Source organism: Oreochromis niloticus, linkage group LG9 (assembly GCF_001858045.2).
Source record: "Oreochromis niloticus isolate F11D_XX linkage group LG9, O_niloticus_UMD_NMBU, whole genome shotgun sequence".
NCBI classification, from domain to species: Eukaryota; Metazoa; Chordata; class Actinopteri; order Cichliformes; family Cichlidae; genus Oreochromis; species Oreochromis niloticus.
The window spans coordinates 1,862,429-1,880,265 of record NC_031974.2 but is presented as its reverse complement, the minus strand read 5'-3'; the positions used below and the strand labels follow the sequence as shown (position 1 = coordinate 1,880,265).

The window sequence follows — 17,837 nt, the reverse complement described above, 5'->3', positions numbered from 1 at the left end:
GCCTTCACTGACAAAAAAACCAAACAGCAGCTAACTGATCCATCACTGAACCACCTGCCTTCCTCCTGCAGTTACCTAAAGTAAACTAGTCTTTGATAACGTATCAAACAAACTGACCAACCAACTGATCACCTTGCTGTTCTTTACCTCCACCTTTGAATTGAGCTAAGAGAAGATAACTAAATAACATTAAGGTGGCATATTTCGCCTTTCCTTGTTTTGTTCTGACTTTTGTTTCAAAGATGGAAAAAACAGTGTCACGCAGATTGATGTGTCTCAATGAATGAACAGCATTAAGATGGAGAGAAAATTAAGAAAATATCACTGAGGAGCAGGAATAACAGCAGCTTCGCCCGCTTCTCTCACTCTGTGTAAGTTATTCTGAGCATATTAAACAAGTGACAGATGATAGGAATCTCTCCTTCAGTCTGTCGCTGCATAAAACATCACATTTATTCTGTCGTCCCGATAAAGTTTTAATGTGTTATTGTCTTTGTGTTTTACTCTCTGCTGCACTTTCTCCTCTGTCTTCCTACAGTCGGGCTGTTTCTCTTCTCCACTTTCTGTCACATTTCTTCTTCTGTTATTCTTGAGTTCTTTTTTGTTGCTTGAATCTGCACTTTCAGCTCATTTTTATTCACCTCATCTCTCAATCTCTGCAGCTGATGTGCTGATTACCCCTTCAGTCCTTACATCTTTGTGTTTATGCTTGGTTTCCTTTGAAATTCTAATGAGTCTCCAGTCCAAATATCCCATAAATGTACATGTACGCAAAACTAGTCAATGTGGTGCACAAAGTAAAATTTCAACATCTTTGAGGATCATTAATAACTCATAATGTGTTATTGTGAAATTAAACTATTCTTCAGGGCCTAAACATCAGCCACAGATAACCTCAGCCACGCGTCTGCACATAATAAATGAATCCAGATGAAGACGTTACAAAACTAAAACCACAGCGAACCAGCAGAAAAACAACAGCGTTATGCCACATTAGCACTGAATCAATTAAACATAAAACTATTACAAATATAATCCATCATATAGTTTGCAACTAGTAAGTGGGTACATTAATTATCATTGCATTATTTAGTTAAGATATATTAATGCTGAGCAACCAGTTCCCTACGACCTAGCTACCCATCCACCCTCCTAACTACTTACACAACCAGCCTGCCAGCCAGCCTCTCTGCTAGCATGGCTAACCAGTTACATACCTGCCAGTCTACCTGTGCCAACAACCAACTGCGTGCCTGTCAATTAAGGACTCACCTACATTCATCTACCACCTATGCAACCAACCAGTCTGTGTACCTGCCAGCATGGCTCATCACTTAACTACACAACCAACCAATTCCTTGCCTGCTTACTTACTTTGATAACTAACCAATTAAGTACCCACCCATGTAGACACTTAACCAACTACCTAGCTACATACTTGTATGGATAACTAATTAAGTAATTAATTAACTACCAATCTAAACAACCAATTCCTTTCCTTTGCTTTACTACGCAACCAACTAATTGCTTTCCCACCCACCTATGTACATGACTAACCAATCATGTGATTACCAGCCTATGCAATCAACCAGTTCTCTACCTTCCTGTTTGGGTAATCAATTACTCACCTATACGACTAAATAATTGCCTGCCTAGATAACTAACCAGTATTTAATGAACCAATCAAGTTCCCAGCTACCTGGATGCTCATTCAACCACCTACCTACTTACCTCCATGGCTAATCAGTTACTTACCTAAGCAACCAACTACCTATCGACACGATGAACCAATCGTGTGCCTAGCTCTGTTTTTCAGGGACTTTTTTATAAAGAGAATTTATCAGTTAGTATTTCCACCATTGCTTACAGTGAATGGTGAAAGTTGAGCTGTCAGTCAGTGTTATTTTATACGTTTGTTTTTCAGCCGCTCAGTAAGTACCCACCTCTCCATAACGACATCTCCTTCTGGCTGCCGGACGACAAAGAGAGCGAGGCAGGCAGAGAGAGCTTCACGGAGAACGACTTCTACGAGCTGGTGCGCTCCATTGGAGGAGACCTGGTGGAGAAAGTGTCTCTCGTGGACAATTTTACACACCCAAAGTAAGAAAACCCATCCACATCATCCAAGTTTGATTGGATTACAACGCAGTTGCCCTTTAACCTAGGAAATAAGTGCAGTGGTTCATCTTTTTATGTCCCAATGAGAGAAGGAGGGTCAGTAACTGCTGGCTCTTTTTGCACAGGTCATTATGGTGCTATTGGCTAAATTTCCTCCTCCTGCTCAGAGTGCTGCTGGTACACGCTGTGATTAAGCAAACATCAGTGGCGGCTGGGGTGACTGGCTTTATTGATATCCCAGGTTAAGAGTGATTAACAAGCTGTTTGGTTGTGAGGGACCAGGAGGTTCGATGAACTCGATGCTTGTGTTGCTTTGGTTCATTTGTGATATAACAAATATTTGAGGGTATTTGCTGGTGGAGCAGATCTGTATTTACCACAGCTAGAGACTATCAAAGAATTACTATGCCATTATTGATATGCCATTTTAGCATTAAAGCCTCTTACTGTGATGCTAGCTCTGAGCTTTAGTCGGGTTTCTAAGCTAGCTGGCACCAGGAGCTGCAGTCCACTCTGAGTTTAGTAGCTCCTTATATAATATTAATATTTTAAATATTAATAGTGCAACAGGTGCTTTTAACTGCACATCACTTATCATGAAATGCACAAAATACATCAAGCAACCAGCATCCTGCTGCTTATTGCTGTGGTTGTAGTCCAGTTATTGTTATGCTAACTGCTAGCTGGCTAATGCATCATGTTAGCATTGTGCTAAAAGTGTAAACCAGGAAGTGGGCAGTTCCTATTCACTGTTCATTCATCTTTAACTGCCTATCCGATTCAGGGCGCTGGAGTCTATCACAGCGATCACATGGTTGAGGTGAGGTTACACCTGGACAGGTTCACACCTACAGCCCAGAGAACAGTGCTAACCACTGCACCGCTGTGCTGCTCCCACAGACTCTGTTACATGGAACTGATGCAGGTGACGCTGAGGCAGAAGTGCTTCAAACCTGCATTGCATTTACTGGCCAGCAGGGGGCAAATGTACAAACTTGCATGGAAAAATAGCCCTAACTTTATGACCTCGTGATGAGTTCATGGTCACATCCATCAGTTTATCTTTGTGAATCCAAAGCCAAGTTCCTTTTTTAAATTTGGTCCCATTGGAGTGAAATCAGTCATATCTGCCCCTCACTCATCACGGCCTTTTCAAAACACTCAGGAGCCACTAACCAATGGGCTACATCTTTTATTTACAGTCTATGGAGTTACTATCAGCGAGTCACCTGCACTGTGTGGCCCAGAGGGACTATAGAGCCTCTACACCTCAGAGGCTTAGAGTCAGCAGTAAAGTACTTATCGTAAAGTAAATATAGGATCAAAAACCAACGATGGAAAAACAAAAACTGCAGGAAAAAAAATGAAAACCGGAAAATAAGAAAAGTAACAAAAGCAGAGAAACAGGAGCAAAGGTCATCCTCTCTGTGGTGCTGAAGGCTGGTGACTGATGGCAGAGTCATCGGTTCTAAACACACACACACACACACACACACACACACACACACACACACACACCTATTTGTACTGTAAAAAGTGCCTGTTTACTCTAAATGACAATGATAATCAACACACACACACACACACACAGAGCTGTCCTTGGCGTGCACCTTCGAGTCTGCAGTGCCTGCTGTTGACATCTCATTTTTTAGGAAGTACAAGTGTGTGTGTGTGTGCGTGTGTGTGTGTGTGTGTGTGTGTGTGTGTGTGTGTGTGTGTAAAGGGCAGCAGTGGGAGGTTGGTACCTTATGGCTGAGAACTCCTAATCCACATCACTGTAACACACACACACACACAACCACACACACACACACACACTCGCCCGACCTTGTGTTGGTGTGTGTGCAGCGAGGGCCCTGCAGTGCGTAAAAATGTCCTACACTATTCATCTTTCAGCATTTTAATGTCTTTTAAATAGCGACCTTTTCCCCCACAGAGCGTGCACACACACACACACACACACACACACACACTCTTACATTAATACCCAGTGACTCTTGCGTTGCAGCTAATGGGCAGAGAGGTGAGAGGCCCAAAGCTGAAGCCAGAGCAGCGTTTCACAGTAAGATTTCAGAGTTCAGCTAAATCATTGCAGACAGTGGATTAACTTACAGCTGCAGTGAACTTTCACAGACAGATCCGAACATTTGGTGCCAAAACGTCCGGAAAGAGCTGACCTTTGCTGGAGCGCTGCAAATAGATGAAGCGTTTCAATTAGCTGCAGCATCCAGGTTTGTTTAACCTCCACAGCAGACGTGCAGACGACAGCTTTGCTCTAAAGAAACTGTAGAAACCTTTTCTTCTTTTTCACATGTGAATTAACATCTACACCGGCGTGAACGTTAATCGTTCTGGAAGAAATCTATAATCTATAATCTATAATCAATCTATAATGTCCTCGCTGTTATTTCCAAAACAAGTTGCTGCTAACCTGCTAGCCCCGTCGACTTCCACCACAGTGTTTCCTCTGCATGCTGACCGGCTCACCAGCCTTCAGGTGTATGACTGCACGTGATAAATAACTTCTTGGGTCTAAAAATGTGTGTGTTCAGCAGGTGGCTGAAGCACACCAAACCCTGACAGTGACAGAGACTGGTTTGCAACCTCCCAACAACCACTAGTTGCTAGGGAAAATGATGAAGAGAATGAACAGAAGGCTGCACCAGAAACCTCCCTGTGTTAGCTTTGATGCTGTCGCCTGCAGTTTGCACGGAGACGCCAACTTGTCTGCAAACACTCGCCAACTGGTGTCTCCGGGGTCCTTGTCTGTAGGCCTGGTGATCGAGGCCTCACATTCCTGTGGGCGGGTTTTCTGCTGAAAGCGTTTCCACTTCAGATGTGGACTGACGTAAAGTGTCCATGAATCCAAGCTCGGCCCAAACGAAGCTTCTGTAACGCAGTCGGCATCCTGAGATCGTTGGAGACTTTAATTTTGACTTGGCTCATACTGCTCGCCACACTAATCCAACACCCCTGCTAGTTATGCTAACAATCAAGTTTCCGGGGAAAGCTCTCTGTTTGCCTACAGACTCTCCCATTGGCTGGTTTCTATATACATTTTCTTTCTTATCTAAAAAAATGATCATCTGTGCAGCTTCACTCTCACGATATTTTTCCCAGAGTCGGAGCTGAAACTGTTGGAGCTCGTTAGTGCGGGAGTTCGAGTCGACTGTAAAAGTTGTCCTGGTTGTTGGTGTGGTTGCTCTGGATGTTGCCACAACATTGTTGCCTCTCAGCCAGCTCACTCTCAGACTCTTCATTTATTCACAAACACACAGCTGCAGTTTGTATTGAGCATTTCAGGGACTTATTTTCTCTGTAGGATGAGCGGTCCGCTATGTTGATGCACGTTTGCTTAAATAATCCAGAAAATAAAGGTGTAGCACACAAGTCAAGGGTTTTCTAGAGAAAAGCTTTTATTTTGAAGGAGCTGGGGCTCCTGTTTGGGACAGGCAGATAAAGTGAGCGGAGTCAGAGTGAGGCTGGGAGACAAAGGGAGCGAGCGGCAGGAAGAGGTTTTGGGGGAAAAACAGGTGCAATGCAGGTGTTTTATGCAGCACTAATCAGCGAGCTGATAACTGCAATTAAGAACGTGAAACTTTCCCTCCGCCATCATCATCATCATTAGGCTGCGAGGCCGGCGACCAGAGCGTCTACGGGTGGAGGCGGGAGACACGAGCGTGAGCCATCAGCAAAGAAAATGACAGCGTGTGGGGGAGAGGGGGGAGTTTAGGGAGGAGGAAAGGTGCAATGCAGGTGTTTCGTGCAGCACTAATTTAAGGAGACAATCCAAAAACCAAAAGTATGTGGACAGCGGCTTTACCGCCCGACGTTTAAAAACCACCAGGAAGGACTCATTTCCCTCCAGTGTGTCCCAATAATGCCTGATTGTGTTTGTAGTTTATAATAATTACAGAAATATAAACATTTAAATTAGTTTAAACGATCAGCTGATTTTCCCTTTAAAGAAATTTGATTGGTAGTGATTTTAAAAATGTTTCAGGGTTTTACCTCCAATGATGCATGTTTCAGTTTTATGAGGCTCAAGATTCAAATCTAAGAGCTCTTCAGACGAACACGTTCTGTCATCATAGGAGGTCCCACAGTCCACGGATGGACTGGTATTTTTCCAGTATGATCGATGTACTCTGAATACCAAACACATCGGCTTCCTGGTGTCACATGATGCTACCAAATGTCATCTTCTCAGCCTCTGCACGCCGTCAGGATGTGCACGACGCTGCACAGACTGATCGCCTCCGTTTGGCTGGACGGTGAACGCAGCATTAAAAACCTCACTTCTGTGCTCGGAGTCGACAGCTACGCCATTAAACCCATTACATCATCGTGCGTCAGACACGTGAGGAAGACGGCGAGGTGTCAAAGACGGCGAGGTGTCAAAGACGGTGACCAACACACCTGCCGAGCCTGACGATGATTGGATGAAGACGGTCAGCTGCTCAGATGTTTCTCACATCATTAGATGGATACGTGATCATTTCCATATTTCAACATCCACCAACTACTTTTTTGCCTTTGTTCAAGTTCAGCCATCAAAAACACCTGAAGTCGGTCTGCGCCCCCAGTCCTCACACCTGTACAGGTGCATTAATGATACTGATGATCAAACCACTGCAGGTGTGTGAGTGGATAGAAAGGTGTCCCAGAGGAGCATAAATATGGGAGGGAAAAGCTCAATTTGGATGCAAAGGTGGAAAAACTGAGCCGTCTATTTGCTCCCAGACGTTCGGTGATTTATTGAGCTTTTATTCTTTTCCCAGAGTAAAGTCTCCGAAAGACAAACTGAACATTTATTCCGTGTTAACGTATTCACCCTTTCCAACCCCGGCTCCCTCCCTCTCTGCTCGCCCTGCTGTGACAGATCGCTGCTCCGCCTCGCCTGTCATTAGTCAGCATATTAAATTTTGCTAACAGCCTGAACTGGATCCAGAAAAAGTGATGAGGAAGCCGAGACTGTTTGTTCTTGTCAGAAACACGAACCGGCCGTCAGAGACTCGCTTTAACCCCGCCGCGCCGCCGTCTCCGCCTGCATCACCTCAAACCAATCGGCGTTTAGTAAGTGCCCCCGCTGATCGATGCTCGTCTGTCGCAGTGATTTACAATAAAGGTCTGTGACGCTGAGCTGAGAGGGTCGACTCTCCCAGGAGGAGCTTTACCTTTACTGACTTTATTTTTTCCAGTGTGAGGATATGAACACACATCCTTTCATTATTACACTTAAAATGCTGTTTAATGCTCCTAATATTTAAAATATTACATTAGTAGTGTGTGACACACCAGTGTGTGAATGTGTGGATGTCTGGATATGTAAAGCGCTTTGGGGTCCTTAGGGACTAGTAAAGCGCTATATAAATACAGGCCATTTACCATTTAGTAAATAGTATATTAGGAATTCTGTTGTACACACTTAATGCAAATGTTTATTTACCTTTATTTCTTTTTATCCAATCTTTCTGTTATTTATTTTTCAGTTAAATTTTATTTATCTGTCATTGCTTCACAACAACATTGGTCTGAAGCTTTTTATTTATTGTAAAGACCCCACAATGGTAAAGAGAAGACCCCAACATCAGACGATCCCCGAGAGCAGCACTTGGCTACAGTGGGGAGGAAGAACTCCCTTTTAATAGGAAGAAGCCAGAGACAGGTTCATGTTACTGGAGGCCAAGGTAATGCCATCCAGAGTAAGAATCTGCTTAGATATCATATTTCTAAGATTTTCAGGGCCGAGTACAATAACCTCAGTTTGATCTGAATTAAGAAGCAGAAAGTTAGCGGCCATCCAGGTCTTTATGTCTTTAAGACATTCCGGCAGTTTAACTAATTGGTGTGTGTTACCTGGCTTCATGGATAGATAGAGCTGCGTGTCATCTGCATAGCAGTGAAAATTTATGTTATGTCTTCTAATGATGCTGCCTAAGGGAAGCATGTATAATGTAAACAGAATTGGTCCTAGCACTGAACCCTGTGGAACTCCATAATTGACCTTAGTGTGTGAAGAGGACTCTCCATTTACAGGTACAAATTGGAGTCTATTAGATAGATATGATTTTTAAACTGTTTTTATTTTGTAAAAATACAGAAATGAGTGTAAAACTAAATGATAAATTAATAAAATTAAAACTTAAATAGGAAAGTTAACAAATGGGTGAAAAAAAAAAAAAACCTGTGATAGGTGAAATCCGCGAAGTAGCCTACTTTATTTTTTACAATTATTATAGATGTTTTAAGGCTGTAAAACCCCTCACTACATGCTTTATACACTTTTCTAAGACAGGCATGAACATTTTCACACTCTTCTCTCTTGTTTAAACACACAGTTCAAACCTTCGTAGAAAAATAAGTCCAGTGTTATAGAATGAAACCAACCCACAGGTGCCTTTGACGGTGTAAAACGTTGTGTTTGTTGGGGATAAACTTACAAACATACAGCACTTCAGAGTCACACTGCTGGGATCAAAGATTTATGTAAATTTGACAAGGTGGACGCATTTCGCATTCTTGTACAAAACAATCTGTGAAACATCGAGGCCGCGAAAAGTGAACGGCGTTATAGCGAGGGACCACCGTATTAATTATTTCTCTTTTAAATTTAAAATCCAGTCTCGGTAGCCGGGGAGCGGTCTGACAGGGCCTCCCTCCTGGCTGCAACCCAACACGCTTTGCACCCGACCCCTGCGTCGCCTCCTGTGGGTGGTGGGCCTACAGGGGGACGGACTCATGTCCCTTTTCAGGCCGAGCCCCATGAATCGCTCTTTGTCTGGTCCCTCACCCAGGACCAGTTTGCCTTTGGAGACCCCACCAGGGGGCAAAAACCCCCTGACAACATAACCCCTGGGATCCCCGGGGCACACAAACCCCCCCACCACGAAAGGCAGAGATCCTCTGAGTGGTGCAAAACTTAAAATTTAAATATTAATTTATGCCACATTTTCTGTACTAAGTCCTTAGATCCTGAGGCTTGATGTCAGTTTCTATTTGTTTGTATTACACAAAGACTTATGGATTCATTATTGATCATTGCTGTGGATGTTTAATCATCATTTAGGTGCTCGTGTTTTTGCTCAGTACTTTTTAAATCAGGGGAAAGTGCAGTCGGTGTCGAGTGCTAAAGTCTGACTTCATAAGTGGCCACTGCAGTCTGGACGAGTGTCGATGTGAGATTCATCTCCAAACAAACCATAATGTGCATTATGGCTGCAAATTGATCTAAAACCCTCTAAAGCTGCCGGAAACTGCAGCCTCTCAAATATATTTCTCCTCCAAAGTACTTCCAAAGTTAATCGAATGAGAGAGCGAGGGGAGAGGAAACAGAGTGGCTCTCTCTCCTGCGCCATAAACGTCTCGTGTAGTAGCAAATCAAAGCTGATGGCTCGCGATGATCCCCCACAAATCTGCATTTATCGGCCGGTAACACTGTCAGCCGCGACCGGGCCGGGACTAATTTGATAAGCCGACAGAGCTGTCAGTCAAGTTGACAGTGCCCTCCCCCTCCACACTCAGGGGAGAGAGGGAGAGGAGGCGGGTGAGGTGAAGATTGACTGTGGTAGTTTAGACAGATGCTGTGGAGTAATCTCCTGCTTTAGTCGGAGTGGTAGCGCTGTGCAAACGCCCCACTCTGCCCATCATTGTCTCAGCAGGCTCAGCCGGGAATTCCAGCATCTTTTTTCCCCAAAGGACACTTCCCAGTTCCTCCTGATGATGATGTTGCGCTTGGCTGGAAAACCCTGATCAGTTCACATATCCTGTGTAGGAGTGAAGGAGCCGTGTCTCTGCTTTGAGCTCACACACCCTGCAGAGGAAATGCGTTTGACTGTTTGTATCCACGACCTCGTTCTTTCGCTCCGGAGTTTGTGTCCACAGGTGAAGGCAGGAACACCGACATCCACCAGTAACTCAGAGCTTGGCCTTTCAGCAGCTCTGTGTTAACCACAACTCCTCCTGCAGTCCAGCTCTCCATCACCCATGAACCTGAGATCTCAGTGAATATGTTTATAATACAAACAAAACAAAACAGTGAAAACTAAACTTAGGCTAAAAATATGTTTCCAGGTGGACTCAGAGGCCAGTCTCCCGGCTCAGTGCATGTGAGCTGAACATGAAGTGGATCAATATGTTTCCAAGCAGCCATCATCAGTCCAACACACCCCAATGATCCATATTCCTCATGTTACACTTCCTGTATTTATCCGAATCATAGAGATTCCTGTGAGGTCTGAGCTCCAGTTGGATGTTGCTGAGCTCTAATTATCAGATATGTGTCTGTGATGGATCAGAATGGTAACGGGTTTGTTACGGCTTCAGTTTCTCTCACACAGTTATTGTGTTTCAGATCGTTAAATATTGATTTGGGTCAGTTTTGACTGCCTTGTTTTGGAAAACAAATACTGGGGTCCGGACCCGGTGACCTCACGGGTCACGGCCGTGGAGACGTGATCTGAAAACAGTCCAGCTCAATGCAACAGGAAAAGCAGCGCCATCTTTAGGTGCCGTTCAAGAGCGCAAGAAAACTTTAACTAACCTTCTAAAATCCACGAGGACATCAACGATCCATCGATGGTGGGGTTAGGAAAACGTGTTTCTCAAACACGCCTGTTTATCACGTGTTAAAGTGCAGCCTGACCCTGAGGGTTCATGAACCGAGACGCTGACGATGGTGACGACTGTTATTGTAGCCCTGCAGGCGTAGACTTTATTTAAAGGTATGAAAGGCTGATTTTCTCACAGCTTACACTGTAAAGTTCAGTAAACAGGTTTCAGAGGTGGGTGGAGGTGGGTGGAGGGTTAACAGCTGGCTGGTACTAAAAAGCGTCGGTTTAGACTGTAAATCTGTCGCAAACGGACGTGAGAGCGCCAGCTGTAGCTGCAGTGCAGAGCGCTCCGTACACCTTCCTCTCCCTCCACCTTCCTCTCCCTCCACCTGTCATCCTGTCATCGCTGCCTCTCCCTCTCTGCCGGCTCAGCAGGAGACGGAGAGGCAGCCGCCCACCACAGCTCCATCAATGATTTAACAGAGAGAGACGAACCCTCTCCCCAAAAAAGATGAAGGAGGAAAGAGAGTGACGCCTCAGAGGGAGGGAGAGGGGGAGGAGGCGGATGACAAAAAGGAGGATGGGAGGGGGGAGCGGTAGAGTGAGTGCTGTTACCTGTGGGGGGAAAGTGGGAGAGAGAGAGAGCTGCCACTGAATTATGCAGGATTGTTTTCTGTTCCTACAACCAATCAGCCTGACGGAGAGAGACAGGGACCGCCGTCTCCGCCCATCTCCCTCACTGCACCTCTGCACGATGCATCAAGCGGTCAGTCGTGATGCTCCCCCCCCCACTCCCACGCTGTGGTCTGCGAGTCCTGGAAGCAGGACTAATAAAAGTGTGTTAAACTAAAGCCCCGCCCACAATTATTAACATATTTACAGTCCACAAATGTGTCTGTGATGTCACAGAGCTTCAGCTTCACACAGGTGAACATTTAGGGAAACTCTTCATCACACAGTCGTGACCGAGGCTGTAATTCACAGTATCATTACTACAAATACAACAGAGGTAATCACAGTGGGTGACCCTGTACTGTGAGTACATGTAAGGACGGCTTCAGCTCTGTGTGTCTGACAGGAACGAGACGCGTTTTTAAATAAACGAAATAATTTGTACACTGTGTAATTTCCTGGAAACTTAGCAGGAAAACTACATTTCTCCCTCTTACATCATAAATACGCAGTATTACGCTGCCGGGGCGCAGTATGGATCATACCCGTGTGACACGCCCGTGTGACACGCCTGCATTTTGTTCCCTTTAATCTCTGATTTGTTACCAAAACCCTTAAAATCCCAGCCGAGCGTGTTTGTGTGCTTCGTGTTAGCCGTGTTGGATTCAGGTTTACTTGATCATTCGACCCCTGACTGAGATATAATTCATATTTCGCTGCATTTCTGCACCGTATAAATAGTCGGTGTGCTTTTACACTGCAGAGTCCCTCGGAGCGAACGAGCGAGTGGATCTAACAGCTGATTAAATGTCATCGTGTGTTGGTGGTTTTGCCTCCTGAGGGTTCAGGTCCGAGTCCACTGAAAGAATCAAAACCTGATTAAAAGTGATTTACCTGCAGCATCAGTCGTTTGATTGGATGCAGGATTTTCCGACTGTTCTTTAATCAGCAAAAAAATCAAATCAAATCAAATCACCTTTATTGTCACATCACATGTGCAGGTACACTGGTACAGTACATGTGAGTGAAATTCTTGTGTGCAAGCTTCACAAGCAACAGAGTTGTGCAAAATACAATAACGTGCAACAAGCAAAATATAAAAATGGTTAATCTAAAAAGTAATAAATATATGTACCATATATAAAGGTATATACATTACTGAATGTGTGTACTAAATATGTTTTTCTACGTGTGTGTGTGTGTGTGTGTGTGTGTGTGTGAGTGTGTATATACATGTTTTACAAATGAAATAGAGTAAACAATAAAATAAGATATATAAAATATAAAATATACAGAGGTAGGTATGTGCAAAACAGTGGCATTAATGTACAGTATGGAGTGCATAATGTTGAAGTTCCAGTAGTGAGGGTGAGGTGTCTATGACGTGTTCAGCAGTCTGATGGCCTGGTGGAAAAAGCTGTCTCTCAGTCTGCTGGTACGGGACCGGATGCTGCAGAACCTCCTTCCTGATGGAAGTAGTCTGAAGAGTTTATGGCTGGGGTGACTGGAGTCCTTGATGATCCTCCCCGCTTTCCTCAGGCACCGCTTCCTGTACTTCCTAACTGTGCTCAGCAGCTCGAGCAGCCGGTGTCAGTGAGATAAAGAAACCAGGCTCTTATTAAAACTCTGATATTTCCAGGTCAACATCAGCAGCTTCTCCTGTTGGTTCCAAACCGGCTCCACGGTTATTTCCTCCATTTTCACACAAAGTTTCTTGACTGACTCTGGACTGGGTTTAAATTAGAGGAGACGCAGCGAGGTGAGTTCAGCTGTCCAGGGATCAGCTAACATGGAATAAACCCTCCCATCCCACACGTTTGCGTTTGTGTACGTGCTGCAGTTGTAGTTTTAGGACCGAGCTGTGAAAGTGTTGCTGGTTCTCGAAGCTGTTGTTTATTTTGTAAGGCTCCTGCGAGCGCTGGAAGCATTAAATTAAATTCAACAAAGGAAATTAGCCACATGAAAGGCTTGCTCTGAAAACGCAGCTCAAGGTTTGTCTTTAAAAGCGCAAGAAGTAATCTCTCATCAATCACAGCGCTCACGCGGCGCAGCTTTCTGGCCCTGCCCTCCCGTGGAATCGATGTGTGGAACATAATTTACTTCATGAAGCTAAAAAGCACAACAGCTCTTTGTCTCAGAGCTCGCTCCTCAGAGGATCCGCCATCGCCACTAAATTAAAAGAAACAGCAACAATAACTTTGGATTCTCTGCTGTCAATAGTGGTAATGGACTCTGTGTGGCACACACACACATGCACACACGTGCACACACGCACACACACGCACGCGCGCGCACACACACACACACGTGCACGCACACACACACACGTGCACGCACACGCACGCACACGCGCACACACACACATGCACGCACACACACACACGTGCACGCACACACACATGCACGCACACGCACACACACACACACGTGCACGCACACACACATGCACGCACATGCACGCACACGCACGCGCACACACACACGTGCACGCACACGCACACACACGTGCACGCACGCACACACACACACGCGCGCGCGCACGCACACGCACACGTGTCTCCGGGGTGCTCGAACCTCCATGTTTTCTAAATGGGATCTAGGTTTCACTTTATCTCGCTTTTCTCTAAATGCCAACATCATCCTGTTCACCTTTTCAAAATGTCGCCTCCTCCTCTCCTCACCTCCTTCTTTTCCTTGTCTATATGCTTCCTCCCTCTTCCTCCTCCTCCTCCTATCTGGGTTACCTTGCAGTGTTAGCATATTTGCTTACTGCAGCACTCGCTCCCGGGAGTGTCCCAGTATCCTGTGTGTTTGTGCACCAGGTCGGAGTTAGTTTAGGAGTGTGTGTGTGTGTGTGTGTGTGTGTGTGTGTGTGTGTGTGTGTGTGCGCAGCAGTAATGTTTTATGGGCATTAGAGAGCTGGTGTATCAACAACAACACGCCAGATTTATGTCAGCCAGCTCACCGGCTGCCACAGCCCCAAGGGCCTCTGGGTAATCTGGGTGTAATTGAGCATGGAGGTTACGGTGGCAAACACACACACACACACACACACACACACACACACACACACACACACAAAGATAATAAACACATCAAACTCCTCCACGTGCTGGTACGCACAGACGGCAAACACAGCGCAGGTGTAAACACTGAGAGGTCTTCGTGTCGCGCATCGACGCTGAAAACAAACACAAGAAATATAAATGAGACAAACCAACAGGACGCTGTGCTGGTTTTTCTGTCTTTGTGGGGTCCTGGTTCCTGTCTCACCTGAGTGACAGGACGTGGGAAGCCAGGATAATCCCAAAAACAGCTTGAACAGTGCTCTCGACAAAACACTAAACAACAACAAGAGCATAAAGACACAAACGTGAGGGAGGACGCGGCACTGACACACCGAGGAACAACTACAGAAGGCCAAACAGGAGACACCTGAGAGGAGAGCCGAGCCTGGGAAACAAGACGTGAGCACAAAGCACGAGAGACGGAACAGGAAGTAGCTGACGCAGAGAACGCGGCAGGGCGGGAAAAACACACTCGGGACTGAACTATAAATAAGAACTACCAAAGTGTGTGGGTCGGCCACAGCCCGGCTGTCATCGGACGAGGCTGCGAGCCCTGAGGCCGCCATGACAGGTCTATGTCTGTGTATCCTGAGCTGACGGCGTGGCTCTGCAGTTCCACTGTTCAAACACTAGGTGGAGTTTCTCTCACTGAGAGGATCCATCCTCTTGCAGTCGATTTGAAAAACATTAGCAGAAGAACAATTAAGAACAAACAAACAGAGAAACTTTATTAATCCCAGAGGGAAACTGGGTTGTCATAGCAACATGCATGCAATAGACAACAAAGCAATCAAACAAAATAAATATAAAAGGACACAGAAACTAATGTTTCCTGGATACCGGCTCCTCTGACACGATTGTGCTGTTAGGCAGGTTACAGTGCAGATTTAACGTAAAGCATAAACCCCACCTTCCTGTTTTATTTTGAAAGGCAGCTGTCTCTTGCGTGTGTTGCTGGTGGTCGTAGCTCAGTGTGACCATCCCTGAGTTTTGAGTTTGATGCGAGTCTGAAGCTTTCCTGTGAGTCTGCGTCGTTCTTTGTTCCACGTTCGGTTCTTGTTTAGTCGGTTCCGCTGGTTTGTGTTTGAGTTCTTGGATTTTATTTGTTTATCTCCGTCACATCTTTGTGGATTTAATTTGTGTTTTTTGGGTTCTTTCCTTTTTACTTTGGTAGTCGGGTTTCCTCTTGTGTCTTGGGTTTTACTTCCTGTCTGTCTTCACCTGTGTGTTCGTGCTCTCGCGTCCTTCCCTGTCTGGATCTGAAGCCATCGCCTCGTTGATAAAGACTGACTCAGATTGCTTGCAACATGTTGGCAATTAGACTGCAACTATGTGCAAACCTCCATCAGTCTGCTGGTGCAGGCTGCAGGCAGAGGTGATTGGTTGGAGACAGGTTGCCTCCCTGCAGCAGACCTGTTCATTCACCTTGTAATTAAAATTAGTTTCCACAACCTGTTGGAATGCAGCCACAGATCCTTCCTGTCACACGGAGGCTGCCGTCCTGACAGGCGAGGCGACGATCACGCGCCTCTACACTCGCTCAGGCCTGGACGTGTTTCGGTTGACCCGGTTTAACTTTGGCAGCTTCTGCTGAGACGATGAGTGAAAGAGACAAAATAACAGCAGCAGACGTTCTTCATCACAGGAAGTGCTCCTGACGTGTGGAGGTGCGCTCGTGTTTGTAACCCAGCAGGACGCTGATTCGTCTCAGGCCTCGCTTTATTTTTACGCTCTGACGTGGCGCTCCGAGCCAAGGCCGCCGCAGCTGACACACATATGGACCAACCGAGAACACGCCGGTGAGAGGGTCGTGCCTGCGTCGTCTGCCAGATCCAGCACACACACACACGCCTTCTGTCCTGCCCTGGTGAATCATACCGCCAGCAGCTTTGCGGCGGTCACTCGAGGTGAGCGAGTGGAGCGTTTGGCCGCTGCAGTTCCTCAGATTCGTTGTCACTGTGGGGCAGAAATGTTTTCAGACCCCACAGAACAACAAGCAGGACGCTGTTAATCACAGAGACCCTCGGGGCGCTAACATCATCAGTCCATCGACTGGTTGTTTGAGTAAATCTGGTGCTGTTGGCCTCGGTGAATTATAGATGATCACACAGAGTTAGTGTTTGTGGCCTTCTAAATATATTTGCCTTGGTTATTGTAAGTGAAGCAGGAGCAGCAGACTCGTATTCAGACATGTGGGAAACATCTGAGCCGCTGATTTGGCACCAAAACCACTGATCGTCTCTGAAAACCTGATGCATACACAGTGCTGGGTCACATGATGAGAAACTGACCCTGAACCATCTCTGAGCTGTGATGCTATAGGCTCCGGCTGCTGGGGGATTTCCCATCATGCACTGAGGGTGTGTGGGGGTCTCTGCAGCACTTTGAGGCGTCGCTGTTTTGCCTTGACTCTATTAAAAGCAGCCACGCTGACGGCTTGGAGCTGCTGTCGTTTGGTTTGGAGCTGACAGCGAGTGAAGCCTATCCTGGGCCCTGAGACCTGACATGACCTGATCGTGAGCGATGGCGTAACTACACTCAGGATAAAGACGCTCAGCGTTCTGCGCCTTTCCTCGCTCGTAACCTTTCACAGCAGCAGTTTTACGATGAGGATGCAGCAACTTGGCATCTGACCTTTGACCAGAGGTTCGGTGAGCAGATGTAGGTCAGGCTGGACGAGTCAATTAAAGCTGATAAATCCGAGGAGTGAGACGTGCGGCGCTGCAGGCGGGACAGATGTACGGGCGTGTAAACAGCACTGCCTTCCAGGCCGAGGCGGCGAGTCTGCAGCTCAGAGCAGGATCTTTGATGAGGCTGTATTCCTGCTTCAGTGAGACGTAACTTTCAGCACCTCAGTGCTTCCAGCGTGTTTTGTACTGCGATGGAGTTCAGAGCTTGGGCACACACACCTGCTCGCTGTGAGAGCTGTTTCATCGTTACATCATCCTCTGAATCCCAGCGAGCCTGCACAAAGCTGAGGCTCAGCACAGCTCGGGTTCTCCTGACATCTGGGAATTCTCCCACGTGAAACGCTGACAGATGCAACGAAGCTCTCAGACGCCCCCACGTCCTCCACCCGGCTCCCACGTCCTCCACCCGTAGACATAGAGGTCGACTGTCGCTGCGAACGAGAAGCATCGATGGGTTTGTCCCGCTTATCGAAGTGTGTGTGCAGGTATTTCTCCTCCTCTGCACTCACGCTACATCATCTCTGCCTCGTAAATGAAATCAATGCACATCTCAAAGGAGGAGAAACAGGGATGGTGTATGGCAGGCCTGTGGATGGTACAGAGGAAGAAGACCCAAACAGAGACACCAGGAGGCGGGGAAGGTACCTGTCCATTTATACATAGAAAGGCAGTCAGGTACAGGGGATGCGATAAAGGCGGGGCCTAAAAACTGGCAGCAGGAAGATAAAAGTTCGACG

The 17,837-nt window shown here is 46.3% G+C and overlaps 1 protein-coding gene across 1 annotated transcript in view; it reads left to right on the top strand.

Annotated features, from left to right (window-relative positions):
- Window positions 1-17,837, top strand: part of fars2 (phenylalanyl-tRNA synthetase 2, mitochondrial) — a 42,930-nt gene that overhangs the window by 4,848 nt on the left and 20,245 nt on the right. The window contains exon 3 of the mRNA XM_025910523.1: window positions 1,925-2,100. Within this exon, the coding sequence (XP_025766308.1) occupies window positions 1,925-2,100 (176 nt within the window). The remainder of the gene's footprint in view (window positions 1-1,924; window positions 2,101-17,837) is intronic.